The 16150-nt window shown below is 42.7% G+C and overlaps 1 protein-coding gene across 1 annotated transcript; it reads left to right on the top strand.

Annotated features, from left to right (window-relative positions):
* Positions 1–6722: 6722 nt before the first annotated feature.
* On the top strand, positions 6723–7088 carry LOC308549563 (uncharacterized protein; the record flags this gene model as incomplete). The annotated part of the gene is made up of 1 exon (XM_081122344.1): positions 6723–7088. The coding sequence occupies one exon, from the start codon at positions 6723–6725 to the stop codon at positions 7086–7088; it is 366 nt and encodes a 121-aa protein (XP_080978470.1).
* Positions 7089–16150: the final 9062 nt, after the last annotated feature.

Here is a 16150-nt window from a genome sequence, read left to right as displayed (position 1 = left end):
TGTGTGGAAGAAAGGGGCCCAAGAAAGTGTGATATCTTGAACCCAAGTGCAGGAATAGAAAGGGCATAGGAGAGGTGTCATGAGGTGTGAGTTTGACCCCAGGTCCACCACTTACTAATTTAGGCAATTCCTTGACACTTTGTTCCTTCATCTATAAAATGTGGTTAACTAAAAAATACAGTTGAAATTTGAACTGCATGGGTTCACTTATTTGCAGATTTTTTTCAATAAATATTGTAAATGTATTGTCTTTTTCTTATGATTTTCTTAATAATGTTTTTTTTCTCTAGCTTACTTTATTGTAAGAATACAGTATATAATACATATCACATACAAAATATGTTAGTTAACCAACTGTTTATGTTATTGGTAAAGCTTCCAGTCAATAGTTGGCTACTAGTAGTTAAGCTCTGGGGAACCAAAAGTCATGTGTGGATTTTTTACTGTGTTGTCAGGGCTCTACACCCCTGACCCCTGTGCTGTTCAAGGGTCACATTAAAGGTTAAATTAGATAAGTTATTTAAAAACACTTTATAAATTATAAAACACGGTAAGTATATTTGGTTTTGGCAGTGAGGTCTTCATCCCCAAGGGCAGGAGTAGAGGGAAAAGATGATGCTCAACCCTGAGGAACTGCCCATTTGATGAGCAGGTTGGGTCACAGAGGCAGGTCAAGTCAAGGCCCAAGCAGAGGCCAGAAAAGTGGAAGAGAAGCACAAATAGAAATAAATGTGGTCACCTGGGGCAAGTGAGGAAGGCTTGACGGAGGAGGAATTGAAGGAGTGAAGGGACAAGGAATGGCAGACAGGAGATTGACTGGGTGATTGGTGGGGAAAATGGCTCAGGCAAAATCCTGAATCTAGAAGGATTATAAGATTTGGGGGACAGGAAGCTCAGGCACCAGGACGAATGTTTAAGGATAGTGAAGTGAACAGTTATCACAAATGGTCATTGGTATGGATGCTACCCATCCGGTTTGCCATTGGCATGGCTCCTTGGATCGGTCTGAGGGACAGGGAATACCAGGAAGGGGAGGCTCTTAGTCAATCAGAAATATCTTTTAGGCTTAAATTGGGTTGGGCCCTTAGTCATTGCAAGACCTTTTGACCTCACCTAGCCTAGATGAAAAGGCTGGATTAGCAATCATTTAATTAAGCAGTTATTTCCACAGCACTCATCAGCATTATTCAGAGGGTTGTTTGGTGCCATCAGAAATGCAAGAGCTGTTTCCAATGAGCACAGTCTTAATCCCCCTATAACAAAACAAGGTTTCTCACCCTCAGCACTAGTGATATTTTGGGCTGGATAATTCTTTGTTTTGGGAGCACTGTCCTGTGAGGTGTAGGGTGTGAGCAGCATCCCTGGCCTCTAATCACTAGATGACTGTATCAAACACAACCCCCTCCCCCTTAGCTGTGAGGACTAAGCCTGTCTCCAGATTGTCAAATGTTCTCCCTGGGGGTGGGGTGTGCCAAACCCACTCACCTTCTGTCTTTGATAGCCACTGAGTTAGAGGAAAGAAGCTCAGGCCTTGCCCTCAGGGCACTCCCAATCCAACAGAGATTCTCATCCATGAGCAATGAAAATGCTCTAGGATGTAAGGCAGGAGCACAGGTAAACACAGGCCAGAGATTCCAGCTTTTACAGATCTAATGTAAACTTATTATTATTTTTTTTTGAAGGAACTGAGTACTGATTAAGGAAGGGTAGGTTATCTTGGCTATTATGACTATTATGACTGATAGGTTATCTACAACTTTTTATTGTAATTATTTGGCAAACTTAGCCAATAGTTCAGCATACTCCCTTTCTAACTCTGCACAGAAAAGTCTGTGGCAACCTGAAAAAAAGTATAAGCAAGAATTTCCATTGTCTTGAAAAATCATAACATAGGACAAAGAGAAGAAATTTGTATCGACGATCAATAGGGTTTATAGGTAAAAGCAGTTTTGGGGAGGGAGAGAATTTCCTCCTGTACCTTTCTTTAGTTCTTATGACTGGACTAATAAGTTAGCACAAGACTGCATTAACAGGAAAAAAACCAATTTAATATGCATGCACGGGATGATCACCATATGAAATGAGGCTCAGAGAAATGATTGAACCAAACACCTTTTTATATGTTTTAGACAAAGAAATAATAGATTTGTGAGAAACTGACAAGACAAAGAAAAGTACTGCTCCTTAGAAAGGAATCTAAGCAAGGTTTGAGTCTTTGTTAGTGAGGAATTGAAACAAAGTAGTAAATTAGAAAAGAGGCAGTAAGATTTGATTACACAGACTCTTCTTAGACTCTGAGTTGTTTATCTCTAGCAATAAGGGGGTGTCTTCCAGGTGCTGGGAGGACATCTTTCACATGGGAGATTTATTTCCTGCATTCAGGGAGACAAGGGAGGGTCAAGGTACCCTTCTGGCACTGGCTGCTGGTCAGTTAGTTTAATCAATATGTGGATATATGGGGGCAGCCTGTCTTGGTCCCCAGTAAGAGAGAGGAAAATGCACAAGAGCTTAGGAGGGCCTTCAATTAGAGTGTCCATACTTCTGTTCTTTTGGGTCCCCCACTGAATACAGTGGAATAATTGAGAATAAGCAAAGAAAACACACCTTATATGAATGAATTATGGATTAAGGTGGGTGGTATGACTGAGTAAGAAAAATCTTGAGGTGTCAGTTAAAAATGGGGAGGCTTGCTCAACTCTAAATTTGCGCAGACTGGTACAGCAATGTACTATCTGCAAAGTAGTGTTATTATAGATAAGTTGATATTACTGAAAAATGTTAGATTTCTGTGTTCCCCTAGTGACCCAAGGATATATATAAACCAGAGACCATAATCCCTTACCTGAAACCCTTGGTGCCATATGAAATTTAAAACTTTTTTATTTTATTATTATTATTATTTTTTGGAACTTTTTTAAAGGAAGGAAGTATAACAGGGAATAAAAGCTTTATACTAACAACAAGCATGAGAAAAAAAAGAAATTAATAAAAAGAGGCACATAGGCAGATGGTGAAATGAAGAATGGTGACTGATGATGAAGGAAGAGGCCCAGGAGCTCTTCTTGATATTCCAAAACGAATTGTTATTTCTCTACATGAGCCCTGGGTACAGCTGACAGTGGGGAACAAATTGATTGATTCCTCAGTTGACACTGGAGCCACTTACTTGGTTTTAAATACAAGAATGACTAAAAGAAGTCAGGGAAACTCTAGGTAGCAGGAGTTACTGGGCTTTGGGATGAGAGTCTCCCATCCTCTCAGGTTACCAGCACTTGAATAAACCTTTTTTCTTTTTCACCAGCAGCTGTCTTATGAGTTTGGCTTTTGTGGTGGCAGGCAGTTGAACCTTGGATTCAGATTCAACAGTACAGTTAATAGAATGTATTAGCAATGCTACAGGTATACTTCAGAGTAGGTCATGTCCAACCTCAACACTAAGGAATTCAAATCAAAGAGTCTACCACATCTGGTGACAGTATTGTCGCATCCTATTCCTGATTGCTGTTGTCTTCTGTTCCAAGATTTCCCACTCAGTCCCCTTCCATATTAGGATCCAACATTAATGTAATTATCCTGATCCTGCAAGTAACAGTACTAAAATTAAACTAAGACTTTCAAGGGATTTCTGGTGAACATTCAATAAAACGCAGTAATGGGCCATGGCAATAGTCTCCCCACAATCTGGACCCAATCTTATTCTCAGCCTCATCCTGACTTTCACTGTCTCTCCCCACTCCATTACACATGCCCTACCTTCCAGTCAGGTTGCGCCACTCACTGCTCACAAAAGACCACCTGCATTCCCCTGGCCCATACAGATTCCCACATAGCTTCTCTACTGATGTCCTCCTTCCTTCACCCACTGTCTCCACAGGGCAAAATCTCACCACCTTTTGAAGGCTATGTTCTAGCAGACATCTTTGACAAATTTTTCTCAGACACCCTTCCTCAGAACTCCCTTCTCATTCATTTATTTTCCAAGACTAACTTGTACTATCCCTCTGGACATGTTGTACCACTTATTGGCTTTCTTTTTATTTATCCTGTTTTATTTATTAATGTTTTGGTTCTATGGGTTGATAGTTTTCATGAAATTTGGAAAAAATTTGACCAATATTTTAAAATATGTTTTCTCCTCCATTCTATTCATTCCCTCCTTCTGGGAGTTCGAATACATGAATGTTAGACTATTAGCTATTGCTCAACAAATTATCAATCATCTGTATATTTTCTTCAATATTTCTCCCCCCTATTCAGTTCAGTTTGAATAATTTCTTCAAGTTCAACTTCACCAACCTGTTCTCTTGTAGTTTACTAAAATGATCATCTATCTGCTAAGACAATCCAATGAATTTTAACACATTTATTTTTTCAAATATTGTGTTTTTCATTTTTAGAATTTCCATTTGGTTACTTTTGAACATGGGAAACATGGGGAATTTATATTGCAACAGTGCAAACAAGTTAAATTTGAATATTCAATATGTCTGTTAAGTATGCCAGCAACACCACTTGAACCCACTTTTTAAGGCCACCTCTTCAGCCATTCTCTTCTCTTAACCCTTCTTGTGCTTATTCTACCTCACCCCTTCAAATTTGCCCCAGAAGACTGTAAATTATTTTCAGGCTATAATTCAGGGCAATATGCCTATCTTTAGTCCCATTTTCCTATACTCATTCTTGATCTACCTTTATAAAGCCAAACTCATTGATGTATATAGGAGAGAAAAATGGCATTTACTTCCACCTACTTTTAAAAGGTGGCTGTGGCTTAAAAAAAGCCAACTGTCTATTAAAAACCCATGCCTGCACCCATTACTCTATCTATCTATCTATCTATCTATCTATCTATCTATCTATCTATCTATCATCTATCTATCTATCTATCTATCTATCTATCTATCTATCTATCTAATTTATCATCTATCTATCTATCTATCTATCTATCTATCATCTATCTATCTCTTGAATGGCTACAAATGCTGCATATTATCTTGCCTACTTCCCATTTGCCATCTTAATTTGTAGATCCTGCAAAGAGGACATTTCTATGATCAGCATTTAAAAAGTCAGAATGCTGAGGTTCAAAGAAGTTGAATACTTTGTTGAGGTCGTCAAGGATTCTTTCCTCTACTTCTATGCTACACACACACACTTTAGACATACAGATTTTCACATCAAGCCATCTAGATTTAAAGTTCCAGATGGAAAATTAATACCTAGGATGGCAGGAAAGAAGGAGTTGTGTGACCAGGGTCCATAAGTGTGAATGGAGAACCATCTTTCATAGAAAATAAGGCAACAGAGGATCGATGATGTCCATTTCTACTCACCACAATCCTCCATTTTAAGCAGGTACTTTTTTAGCTAAGAGCAGCTGCCCTGAACCCCATGGATGGAAGCAGGGGAGGAGCGGCCAGTCATCACCTGTCACAGGACCATGTGGGTGGCAAGAGGCAGTCTTCTCATGCCCAGGACCTGTCTCACATGCTGGGGCAAAGCCCAAGCCCAGCATAAAAGGGCCTTGGGACCAGAACACCTCCATCCAGTCGCTCCTGACGAACCCGGTGCTGCTTGTATACCCAGTAAGTATCCACTGGGAATGGAGCAGGGCCTTGCACAGTGGGAAGCTCAGACCAGAGCAGGAAGGTTGGTGGGCAGGATTTTGGGGGCCAGAGTTGTGGTTGGCAAGGGTGAGGGCCCAGAAAATCTGAAGGAGAAGGGCAAGGGTGCAATGGATGAGAGAGACCATGAGTAACTGGGAAGATTTGTGTGGCTAGTGCTAGAGGTTTACAGAAACTAAATTGTTTTCAGTTGCTGGATGTGTTTCTTTGGTTTAGGGAATAAAAACACTGATCACTAGATTATGCTGGAATGGATTGTAGAGTAAGAATATAATTTTGGAAATACAGGCCTACCCAGTTGTAGAAACAATGTGCTGAGGACTTAACAGGGAGAACAGGAAACACCTGTGGATCTGTCTAGACTCCAAGAAGATCCATAGTGGGAGATGGAGACACACTGGAGATGAGAAGCCCTGTGACATGCTTGGGGAGCAGGCCTGGGAAGGAGGACTCTAAATGACAGAGTGTTGGGTTGAGAGTCAGGGAACCTGGAAAAGGAACTGTGACATGCTCATGAAAAGCATTGAACCAGTGAAGTCACCACTTTTGGTCTTAGTTTCTTCATTTATAAATTGAGTTGATTGAGACTGACTGACTCCAAGTCACTTTGCAGGTACAATTTTCTATATTCTGTAAAACCAAACCATATCAGAAATCCTTCCCAGAGAGAATGAGTTTGCTTTTCCCTTAAAGAAGATTTCAGCTCTAAAATGATCCTACATTGGACATTTTTAAGATTCTTGGTGACAAGGTAGAATGAATGCTGACCTGGAGCAAATTTGTCACCTGGTCTTCTCTCCAGCACTTAGGAAATGTTAATGGGCATCAACTTCTCTTACATATTTGGAGATGATATTATTTGACCACCATCTAAATGAGGTTTGAGACTCATGGTAAACTAGTGAGAGTGATAAAAAGTCTGAGATGGTTTTCCTATGTTTGAGCTCACAACTTTTTAAATAAAGGGGCTAGAAATTATGCTGAGAGAACAGGAAGGGACAAGAAGGGACAAGAAGGGACAAGGTGGCCTCTGGTGTGGGCTGACTAGCTGTCTGACTCTCCCTCAGCTCCTGAACTCCCACCTGCCCACCTACCGAGATGTCCTGCCAGCAGAGCCAGCAGTGCCAGGCCCCTCCCAAGTGCTGTCCCAAGTGCCCTCCCAAGTGCTGCCCTGCCCCCAAATGCCCCCCAAAGTGTCCCCCCAAGTGCCCTCCAGTCTCTTCCTGCTGCAGTGTCAGCTCTGGGGGCTGCTGCAGCTCCGGGGGTGGTGGCTGCTGCCTGAGCCACCACAGACGCCACAGGTCTCACTGCCTCAGACACAGAAGCTCTGACTGCTGCCCCCAGCCCTCGGGGGGCTCCAGCTGCTGTGGGGGCTCCAGCTCTGGAGGGGGCTCCAGCTGCTGCGGTGGGGGCTCCAGCTGCTGTGGAGGGAGCAGCGGTCAGTCCTCTGGAGGCTGCTGCTGAAGCGGATCCTGAGCTGAGAGGAGCAGAATCAGAGGCACTCAAGGGGCAAGATCATCTTCCTTGGGCCTGCTTGTGTTGCTGAGACGTTTTAGTGAAGTCTTCAAATTCTGCTCTAGAAGAGTCTTCTGACTTGGAATCCAGAAATTGGTGTCCTCTTCTAAAAGTTCATCTTCTGACCTCAGATCCCATCTTTGTAGCCTGCCCTGGGAACCCCAGATAGGAACTCATAAGCCATTCCCCAGAATATTTCTTTGTCTGGCCCCTTCCTGAAGTGAAACAATAAAACGGTCTGTTCCCAATCTTGTTCTCGACTGCGCTCTCTTACTTGTAAACGTTCTGGGGAAGGTGATCTCTCCTGGTCTCAGTTCTGTCGCTCCTTGTCATTTGGACCCTGAACCAGCATTGCTTGCTTTTAAATCTCACAGTCCTCATGGACACAATTCCTTCCACTTCTAGCCATCATTAGAGCTGAAGACAGCCCCTCTGCCATCGAAGGTCAGGAAATGCTAACTTGCTCAGTGGTTAGAGCATCGGCCTCAGACTGAAGGGCCCCAGGTTCTATTTCTGCCAAGGGCACATACCTCGGTTGCAGGCTTGATCCCTGGCCCTGGTCAGGGTGCATGTGGGAGGTGACCAATAGATGTGTCTCTTTCACATCAATGTTTCTCTCTCTCTCTCTCTCTCTCTCTCTCTCTCTCTCTCTCTCTCTCTCTCCCCCTTCCACTCTCTCTGAAAAGCAATGCAAAAAATATCCTCGGGAAAGGATTTAAAAAAAAAAGACTTGCGCCCACCAACTTGGTATTGGAGAACTGAAAAGACAAGTAAGTGTTCATGGAGGCAGTAACTTCAACTCCTCCCACCTCTATGAATGGGAGAGAAAGGGAGAGATGATGGAATTATTAATACTCAGAAACTTGGAGGAGGGGGTCCCATGAAATTGCAACTCAGGCTTCTGAGGAGGAGGCCCTGCTCAATGATGCAGGGGTCCTTGAGCTTAGATGAGCGGCCCCAGTGGTGGGACCCAGACTTCTGAGGAGCTGGTGCCAGCTGGCAGGTGTCCCTCACATTGTAAGGGGCACAAGGCTGGCTCTGTGAGAGCTGGGAACACTGCACACTGGAACCCACTCTTGTTACTGGAACAAATGGTCACTGCTGTGGTAGGAGGTAAGGTTCAAATGACCTGGAGACATACAGGAAACAAACAAGGAGCAGACAGCAGGGAGCATGGCCCTTGTCCCTCTGCCTGTCCTTTAATCTCTTTCTAGCTCCCCCTGCTGGCAGAGAATCTAGGAAGCCAGGGGGCAAAGGAGGAATGTGTTTTGCAGAGTCCCAACCCTAACATCAGAAAGCCAGATATTGAAGAGTGGGCTTGAAGTTGAGCGACAAAAAACTAATCATCAGTACCCAGAAGGAGGCAGCGACATACTGTCCTACTCAGCATAACTCTCTTCCTTCCTGACACCCTTGCTCTCTCCCAAACAATTTTACCATGCTCCCCCTTCAGCCAAAATTGTAAAATAACCCCATGTAACTCAGACTTCAAAAATGTAGACTGCTCTCTTACAAATAAAACGTCAAGATCACTTCTGCAAATGGACCTCAGACACTGTCTATTGTTACAAATTAGGGTACAAGTAGAATCACAAGTCATAGACACACACACACAACGATCTTCATTAAGGGTGTTAAGAGCAGGGAAACACTGGCTCTGTGACAGACACAGTTGCCTCTGTGCCTCTGGCCGACCTCCTGGTGATGTGACTGCAGGTTTTGATTCTGGATGGATGTAAATCGGCTTCCACTTTTTCCAGGGAGCTTCCCCAATACTTCTACTTTGACACCCGCTTTAACACTGCAGTTCTTCAGTAATAATACTCTCAGGTTGTCCTCTGTCCTTGTAATAAAACTTGTGCTTTTTCCTCCTGGGAATGCCCAACATGTGTTTCCTCTTTTCCCATCTGACTTGGAATCCCTGTAAATTATAATCCCTGTAACACTAGGTGTCTCCGTGTTAGGATCAGGGCCATTCAGGGGCAGAGGCGGTATTTCAGGCCTCAGGCGAAAGACTTCCTAAGTTCAAAAAATACCGATATCACACCACACTGGAGGGTTCTGGGGGTTTCCTCTCTACTCTTGTGGCTTCTCTCAGGCAGGGAAACTGTGCTTTAGAAGGGGCTCCTCCCGGAAGGTAGGAAAACTCACGATGCTCTCTCTAGAAGAGATCACATCACCTCTTCCTCTTTCTAAGTTCCAAGGACCAGAGACACTTAGATGGGACGTAACAGATGTTTCAAGGCCTAAAGCTCTTTAAAAACAAGGAAACAAATTCTCTGCAGAGTCTCTGTGACTCTTTCCTTCTCCTAGCTCTCCGATGAGTCCAGGGCCCAGCAGTAGCGGCTGTACTTGTATTTTGCCCCCCGTGTGTGGATACCCTCCTGCCGACACACGGGAAATTCTCCATAATCCCCATCCAGTGTGAGCTGGGACCTCCCCACTGTCCCACAGCACGAGAGGATCCAGAGTGCCCTCTCTGACTACCCCCCTCCCCACCCGAGGCAGCCAGACCAGCGGTAGAGCTTCATCTGCTTCACTGTCCTGGACCCATCTCTCCGGCTAACTCAGTGACTCCCTGACAAGCACCTCTCACCCTGTCATTGCTCTGCATCCTGATGACCGGGTAACATAAGAACTGTCAGTGATGGAGCAATTCCAGTACGTCAGGTGCTATGTTAGCACGCTGCTCTCTTTATGCTATACTACGAGCAGGTCCATTTTTAGTCCCGTTTTACAAAATCAGAAATTGAGGGCCAGAGAGGTTAAGTGCATTTTTCAAGACACGTCCCAGCTGGTCTATGTCACCCCCACTCCTCTCTGCTGTTCACTGGCGCTGCACCGAGGGTTGGAGAGTAGACGCCGGGGATGGTGTTTGTTGGTGCGTGTTCTGTAAAATTGGAAAAAAACCCCACCCCAGCACATCATATTCTATAATGAAAGAGTTTCATGTAGATTAAAGAGCTAAAATTTTAAATTGAATTACAAAGTAGGACTCATAATGGAAACATAGTTTATGTATTAAAAAGCAGAACACATGTTAAAGGGAAATTTTGATAAAAATGATGCCATCAAAATAAAATTCAAAATAATATAAACAAAACAAAATAGAAGGTGATCTTGAGCATCTATTTATATGTTTCTTGTACAATGGTTTTCTCTTTTGTCAATTACTTTTTTCCTTAAGAATATTTTTATATTTAATTTTTTGCTTCTGTTGTTACTGATTTGCAGGAGTTATTTAGATGTCCCATCATCTAATCCTTAGAAAGCTGTTGCCAATATTTTCCCCCAGTGTTAGATTTTTACATTATTTGTTTCCTTTAGTGAATAAAAATTTATAGTTTTAATATAGCCAGTTTTGTAAATTTTTTGCTTAATATTTTGTGTTTTTTATGCCTTGCGTAAAAATCTTTTCCTGTATTTTCTTTATATTTTAGGGAAACTTTTATTTTTATATATTTATATGAATTTTATTTTCACCATATAAATAACCACCTGGTCATGATTTTATTTTATTTTATTTATTTTCTAATAATTTCGAATAGTCACTATTTTCTAATAATGCCACTTTTGTCATATAGCAATTTTGGATATTTGTATGTACCTGTAACTAGGCCCACAATTCTGTTCCATTGCTTAGGTCATGGAGATTACCCATTGTCTGTAAGATTACCCATTATCTTTTATTACTATACCTACATAATCAATCATGTTCCCCCAGTGTTTGTTCTTCTGTGTAATTTTTATTTTATTTTAAAATATTTTTTATTGATATTTAGAGAGCAAGAAAGGGAGATGGAGAGAGAGAAACATCAAAGTGAGAGCAAAACATCTATCAGTTGCCTCCTGCCTGCCCCTGACCGAATTGAACCGGCAGCCTCTCGGTGCACAGGGATGACACCCAACCAACTGAGCCACTCCAGCCAGGGCTTCTGTATAATTTTTAGAATAAGCTTGTCACATTCTACAAAGCCAAGACAAAGCAAAGCAAAATATGCTGTTGGGGTTTTGGCTGACATTGTGTTAAATACATATAATACCCAGGGAGGAGGGGGAGGATTTTCATCTTAATAATATTTTACTTTTTCTTCCTATATACCATGAACATATGCTATAGCTCTCTATTTACCCAGATCTTTTAAAATACTTTTCAGTCAACTTTTAACATTTTACACATAAATTCCTTGTTCATTTTAAAATATGCATTATTAGATAACATGTATATTGTGGTTTCTTATACAGCATGGTTAGATTTATTTGATTTTCTACCTGTTATTTTTAAAGAAATACAAACATATTGATCTTGTGTCTGAAAACTTGCTCTACTCTTATTATCTGTAATTAGTTACAGGGAAAATTCTTATACATATATTCTTTCCTTATCACTCTCTCATTTCCTTAGGCTATACTCCTAGATGCTCAAATGCTGTAAAAGAGTACGCTCGTTTAACATTTTAATTCATTTATGCATCATAAAGTATGTACTGAGTGAATGAGCCACCATATTGTCATACATAAGAATTACACCAACTCATTTTCAAGCCAATGAAACATGAGCGCCCAGTTCTGCGCTTCCCCTCCGACACCGAGTTTTTGTTAAGCACTCAGCCTTTGCCAGTCTAATCTGAATGTGTAAAAGGAAGGGACACTGTAGCATAAAAAGACAAGGAATTGCTTTTTGATTTTCCATTCTTTGATTCATAGTAAAATTGAACATATTTTCAATTATTTTTTGCCACTTGTATTTCTTTTCTGGTGTATCCATGTTCTTTGCTCAGCTTCTTTTTATTAGCATGCTTGCATATTTCCTATTGATTAGTAAGAGCCTTTTTTCTATATTCCTAGTAAATATGTTATAATTTACCCTAACTAGTTGCTTTTCTTTCTTATTATGGTACTATTTTTGCTATAAATTTTAAACTTTTAATATATACATTTATAAGATTTTATTTTATATTTCCTTTTCCTCTTTTTCACTCAAAATAATTTCTTTCTCAATGAATTTGAAGTAATAAATATTTTTCATAATATTCTTAGTGTGCTTTTAAAAATAATTTATAATATAAAATAAAGGTTTTGAAAGGGAGAGGAACAAAATAAAAATCAATAATATAATAAGGTTCTGTCTCTAGAAGGGTCTTTAGGGTGCTGGGAACAGAGTGAAATTCACAGTTTTCGTGACTTCCCAGTGATCTCAGCACTGTTTTCTGTCATCCCCTGAGAGTAACAGAGCACATGGGAGACAGATGCCTATGATAAGTCAGTGACTTCAGAAAACCTTTGTCAGGAAACATTTTTTTATTCTATTAAACATTGCCAAATCAATTGCAATCTAATAACCAAGGCTGAGAAAGGAGTCCTCATGGTATTACAACAATGCTACTGATTTATCACCTACCCTGAAGTCAGATTAATTGATGGTTGGGCGTTGCCTTGCCTGGGGACCGAGGTAGAAGCCGATGGCATCTCAGCCACATCATCCTAGGAATCCACAAGCTGGGCTTCTGAGTAGTATCACCCGTGTGAGCCAGGGAATCAATATTCTGACCTCTCCCTCCATAGCTAAGCCCTTTGCAACAACCTGAGCACCAATATGATCCCTGAGTAACACCGAGGCAGATCTCTGTAGCATGATAGGGCCAGAACATAGCACTGTGCATGTCTTAAGGTCCAACTCTTAGTCGATTGCCCAAGTCACATGAAAAAGCTACTTGAGAAGCCTCAGGCGCTATGGAATGTTGGTGACAGGACTATATGCACGGCTGTGTCCTGGGTGCTGATGGGGGAAGGCAAGCGGATCACGTCCAGACTCTTGCTCTCGAGAAATATTCAATCTCATATCAGAGACATAGAGAGCAAAGAAAAGCCTGTAGGAACAGACCAGGTTCATACTGCATAGATGTTTGAATGCCGGGGCAAGGAGTTTAGATTTTGTCCCCGATCAGTGGAGGCCCCGGAGAAGGCTATTTAATGGTAGCGTGACTACATAAATTATCCAAACTGGAACACAGCTGAGATCGAAAAGAAGGTTTAGGACGATTTCTGTTGGGATGAAAGGCATAATCCAAAACTGTCCCTGGCAAACTGGGATGTACAGTCACCCTATCAAATGTCAGAGGTAATTATTTTTAGAAGAACCTTAATGTAGGTGAGATAGAAGAAAAAACCAGGAAGGTGGGAAACAAACAGACAACAAGATACCTACCCCCCCCCCCAGTTACTACAAAATATGTGTGTATATGTTTGTGTGAACACACACATGTGTAGTCTATATTATTTGCACTTCGACATGCCTATACACAAACATTTATATTTGCAACTGTATGTTAACTGGCTTTGCTCTTCCTCTTGTGACTTACTAATTTATTTTGTTGTTCTAGGCTCTGGGGAATTTTAGATTCTGCCCCAATTTTTCTGCCACTGACAGAGCGGCTTTTTCTTCACATGGCTCTTAGGGCTTCAGTATGCCTTCCTCTAATTAATTAATAAGTTTACTTTTGGAAAATCTCTCTGTGGTATTGTTCACCAACTTGAACCAGATGTGAACCCCTGCCTTTGTCCTTCATCTGCTGAGAGTATAGGAGTAGACAATCTGTTCACGCAGAGAAAACAGTAATTAAAACCTAAGGGCATCACCCAAAGCTGCCTAAGAGAGTGAAGGGCCCTGCGCCCCCGCTGCACGGCCTCACCGCCGAGCTTCCTGGCCTGGTGCCTGGGAATCCCGGGTGGCCCCGGATTTGCCTAATAAAGTGGTGCAACGCAGGGCTCTCCAGCCCCTCACACCAGCTCCTTTCTTGGCTGTATTTTCATGGTCAAGCACATCAAGATGTTTAACAGAATAAAAGGACCCACAATAGAAGTATAAAGTCACTCATTGGAAGAAAAAACAAAATCCAGATTTATCCTCCTTTGAAAAACGTTATGGTTTAAAAATGATCTGTATTTTTCTGTTACTTATGAATCTAGAGGTCTCATTATTTGGGGGTTCACTGTATTATAGGTCTTCTGTCAGGCTCTCTCTTTACATTATCTTACTGACTGGCACAATATTCCCATGAGGTATTTTTATCACTATTCATATTTTTATAATAGAGAAAACAAGCCCGCAAACAAAATTAAAAATAAAGTAAGTAACTTTCACAGCTACCAGGTGGCTGAACCAGGATTGTTTTTTAGGTCTGTCTGACTCCAGGCTCCTAAAAGCAGTGGGATACAGCAGGGCCGGCACGTTTTCGGATAAAGGATTAAAGAGTAAATATTTTAGGCTTTGGGAGCCATCGGGTCTCCGTCTCAGCTACTTAACTCTGCCGTCGCAGTGTGAAAATAGGCACAGGTAAATAAAGAAATGAGCATGGATGAATACTGGAATTTGAATTTAGTATAATTTTCAGGTATTATAAAATATCCTTCTTCTGATACTCCTTCCCAAACATTTAAGCACACAAAGCCATTCTTAGCCTGAGGGTTATACAAAACACAGTGGGCATATTTGGGCTGCAGATCAAATTCTATGACCTCTGATAGCCTTGTGGAGTGATTTGGATGTGAACGTTAGTGGAGAGATGCAAGGCCATCTCTGAATTATTGTCCGAAACAGGCTGCCAAGAGCCAATGAGTTTCTATCACCCAGAAGAAGGAAAGAAAGGAATTGGAGCCAAGGTCGAAAACCAGGAGCAAAGAGGCCTCCGGGCTGGCACTTCCCAGGGAGGTGAGGCCAAAGGTCGAAGTAAATTCCCAGCCCCACCGCTTCAGTTCTAAGCAGCCCTGCTCCTAGTGCCAGGTGGTGCCCTGAGCCCCAGGGAGGGAGGCCAGGAGGAGGGCCAGTCACCCCTGACACAGGACCGTGTGGGTGGCGGGAGGCGGTCCTCTCATGCCCAGGCCCTGCCTCACCTGCTGGGGCAGAGCCCAAGGCCAGCATAAAAGGGCCTCGGGGCCAGAGCACCTCCATCCACTCGCTCCTGGCGAACCCTGAGCTGCTTGTGTGCCTGGTAAGTGTCCACTGGGAACGGAGCAGGGCCTTGCACAGTGGGAGGCTCAGAGCAGAGCAGGAGGGCGGGTGGGCAGAGTGGTGGGCAAAGGAAGAGCGTTCAGGAAGCCTGAGAGAGGGGTGTAGGAAGGGATATGAATTGGGGACATAGAGAGAAGAGCTACACGGTTTTGCCTCTGGGCTCCAGAGGAAAAGAGCTGGTCCGCTGCAGAGTGGGCCTCTCAGGATGGGGACACTTTGACAGGCGTCATGAGACAGCTCGCCTTTGAAAACACAGCCCCCTCCTTGCCTGAAAAGGAGGAGCGGGGGCCGTGTAAGGAACCTCAAGCTCCTTTGGGCTTATTGAAGCCCCATATTCTTGGCTCTGAGAGTGGATAAAACCTTCCCACGTTGATCGGGACACAGCAAGCTGAGACTCAGCAGGTCAGCCCATCAGCTTGAGAAGGTGGGGAGCAGAGACGTGAGCTCTGGTGTCAGATGGGGGAGCTGAGCTCCAGTGCCAGGTCTGCAGCAAGCCAGAGGTTTACCAGTCTCTTCCTCAGTGCCAGGCGCTTACTGAGGTGGGTGATCTCCAGATCCCTTGCAATGCTGATGAGAATAAAGCCATCATGGAGGTTATGATGACAGGGAATTACTGTACTTTTCCATGGAGAAATGATATTCCCTTAAAGTGGCTTATGAACCCAACCACTTTGGATTTGGAGAGAATAGCTGGAATCAGTTCCATCTCCACTTACGAGACCTTAGACTCTTGGATGTGTTTTGTAATATTGTTTGGTCTTAGTTTATTACTTCATACAATAGATGAAAGTTCTTGTTTGACTTCCAAGGATATGCTGAGGTTCCAAAGAGATGATGCCAGAGTATGGGAAAGCTACAAAAAGTAGTAAAATGTCTGGAGAGTATAAGTGATATTAAGAGAGCAAGAAGGGGCAAGGGTGGCCTGTGCCGTGGGGCTGACTTGCTGTCTGACTCTCCCTCAGCTCCTGACGCCCACCCGCCTGCCCACCCACCCAACGAG

Source organism: Miniopterus schreibersii (assembly GCF_964146895.1).
Source record: "Miniopterus schreibersii genome assembly, chromosome: 19".
Lineage (NCBI taxonomy): Eukaryota > Metazoa > Chordata > Mammalia > Chiroptera > Miniopteridae > Miniopterus > Miniopterus schreibersii.
The sequence above is the reverse complement of the archived record's forward strand: the minus strand, read 5'-3'. Positions and strand labels throughout refer to the sequence as shown.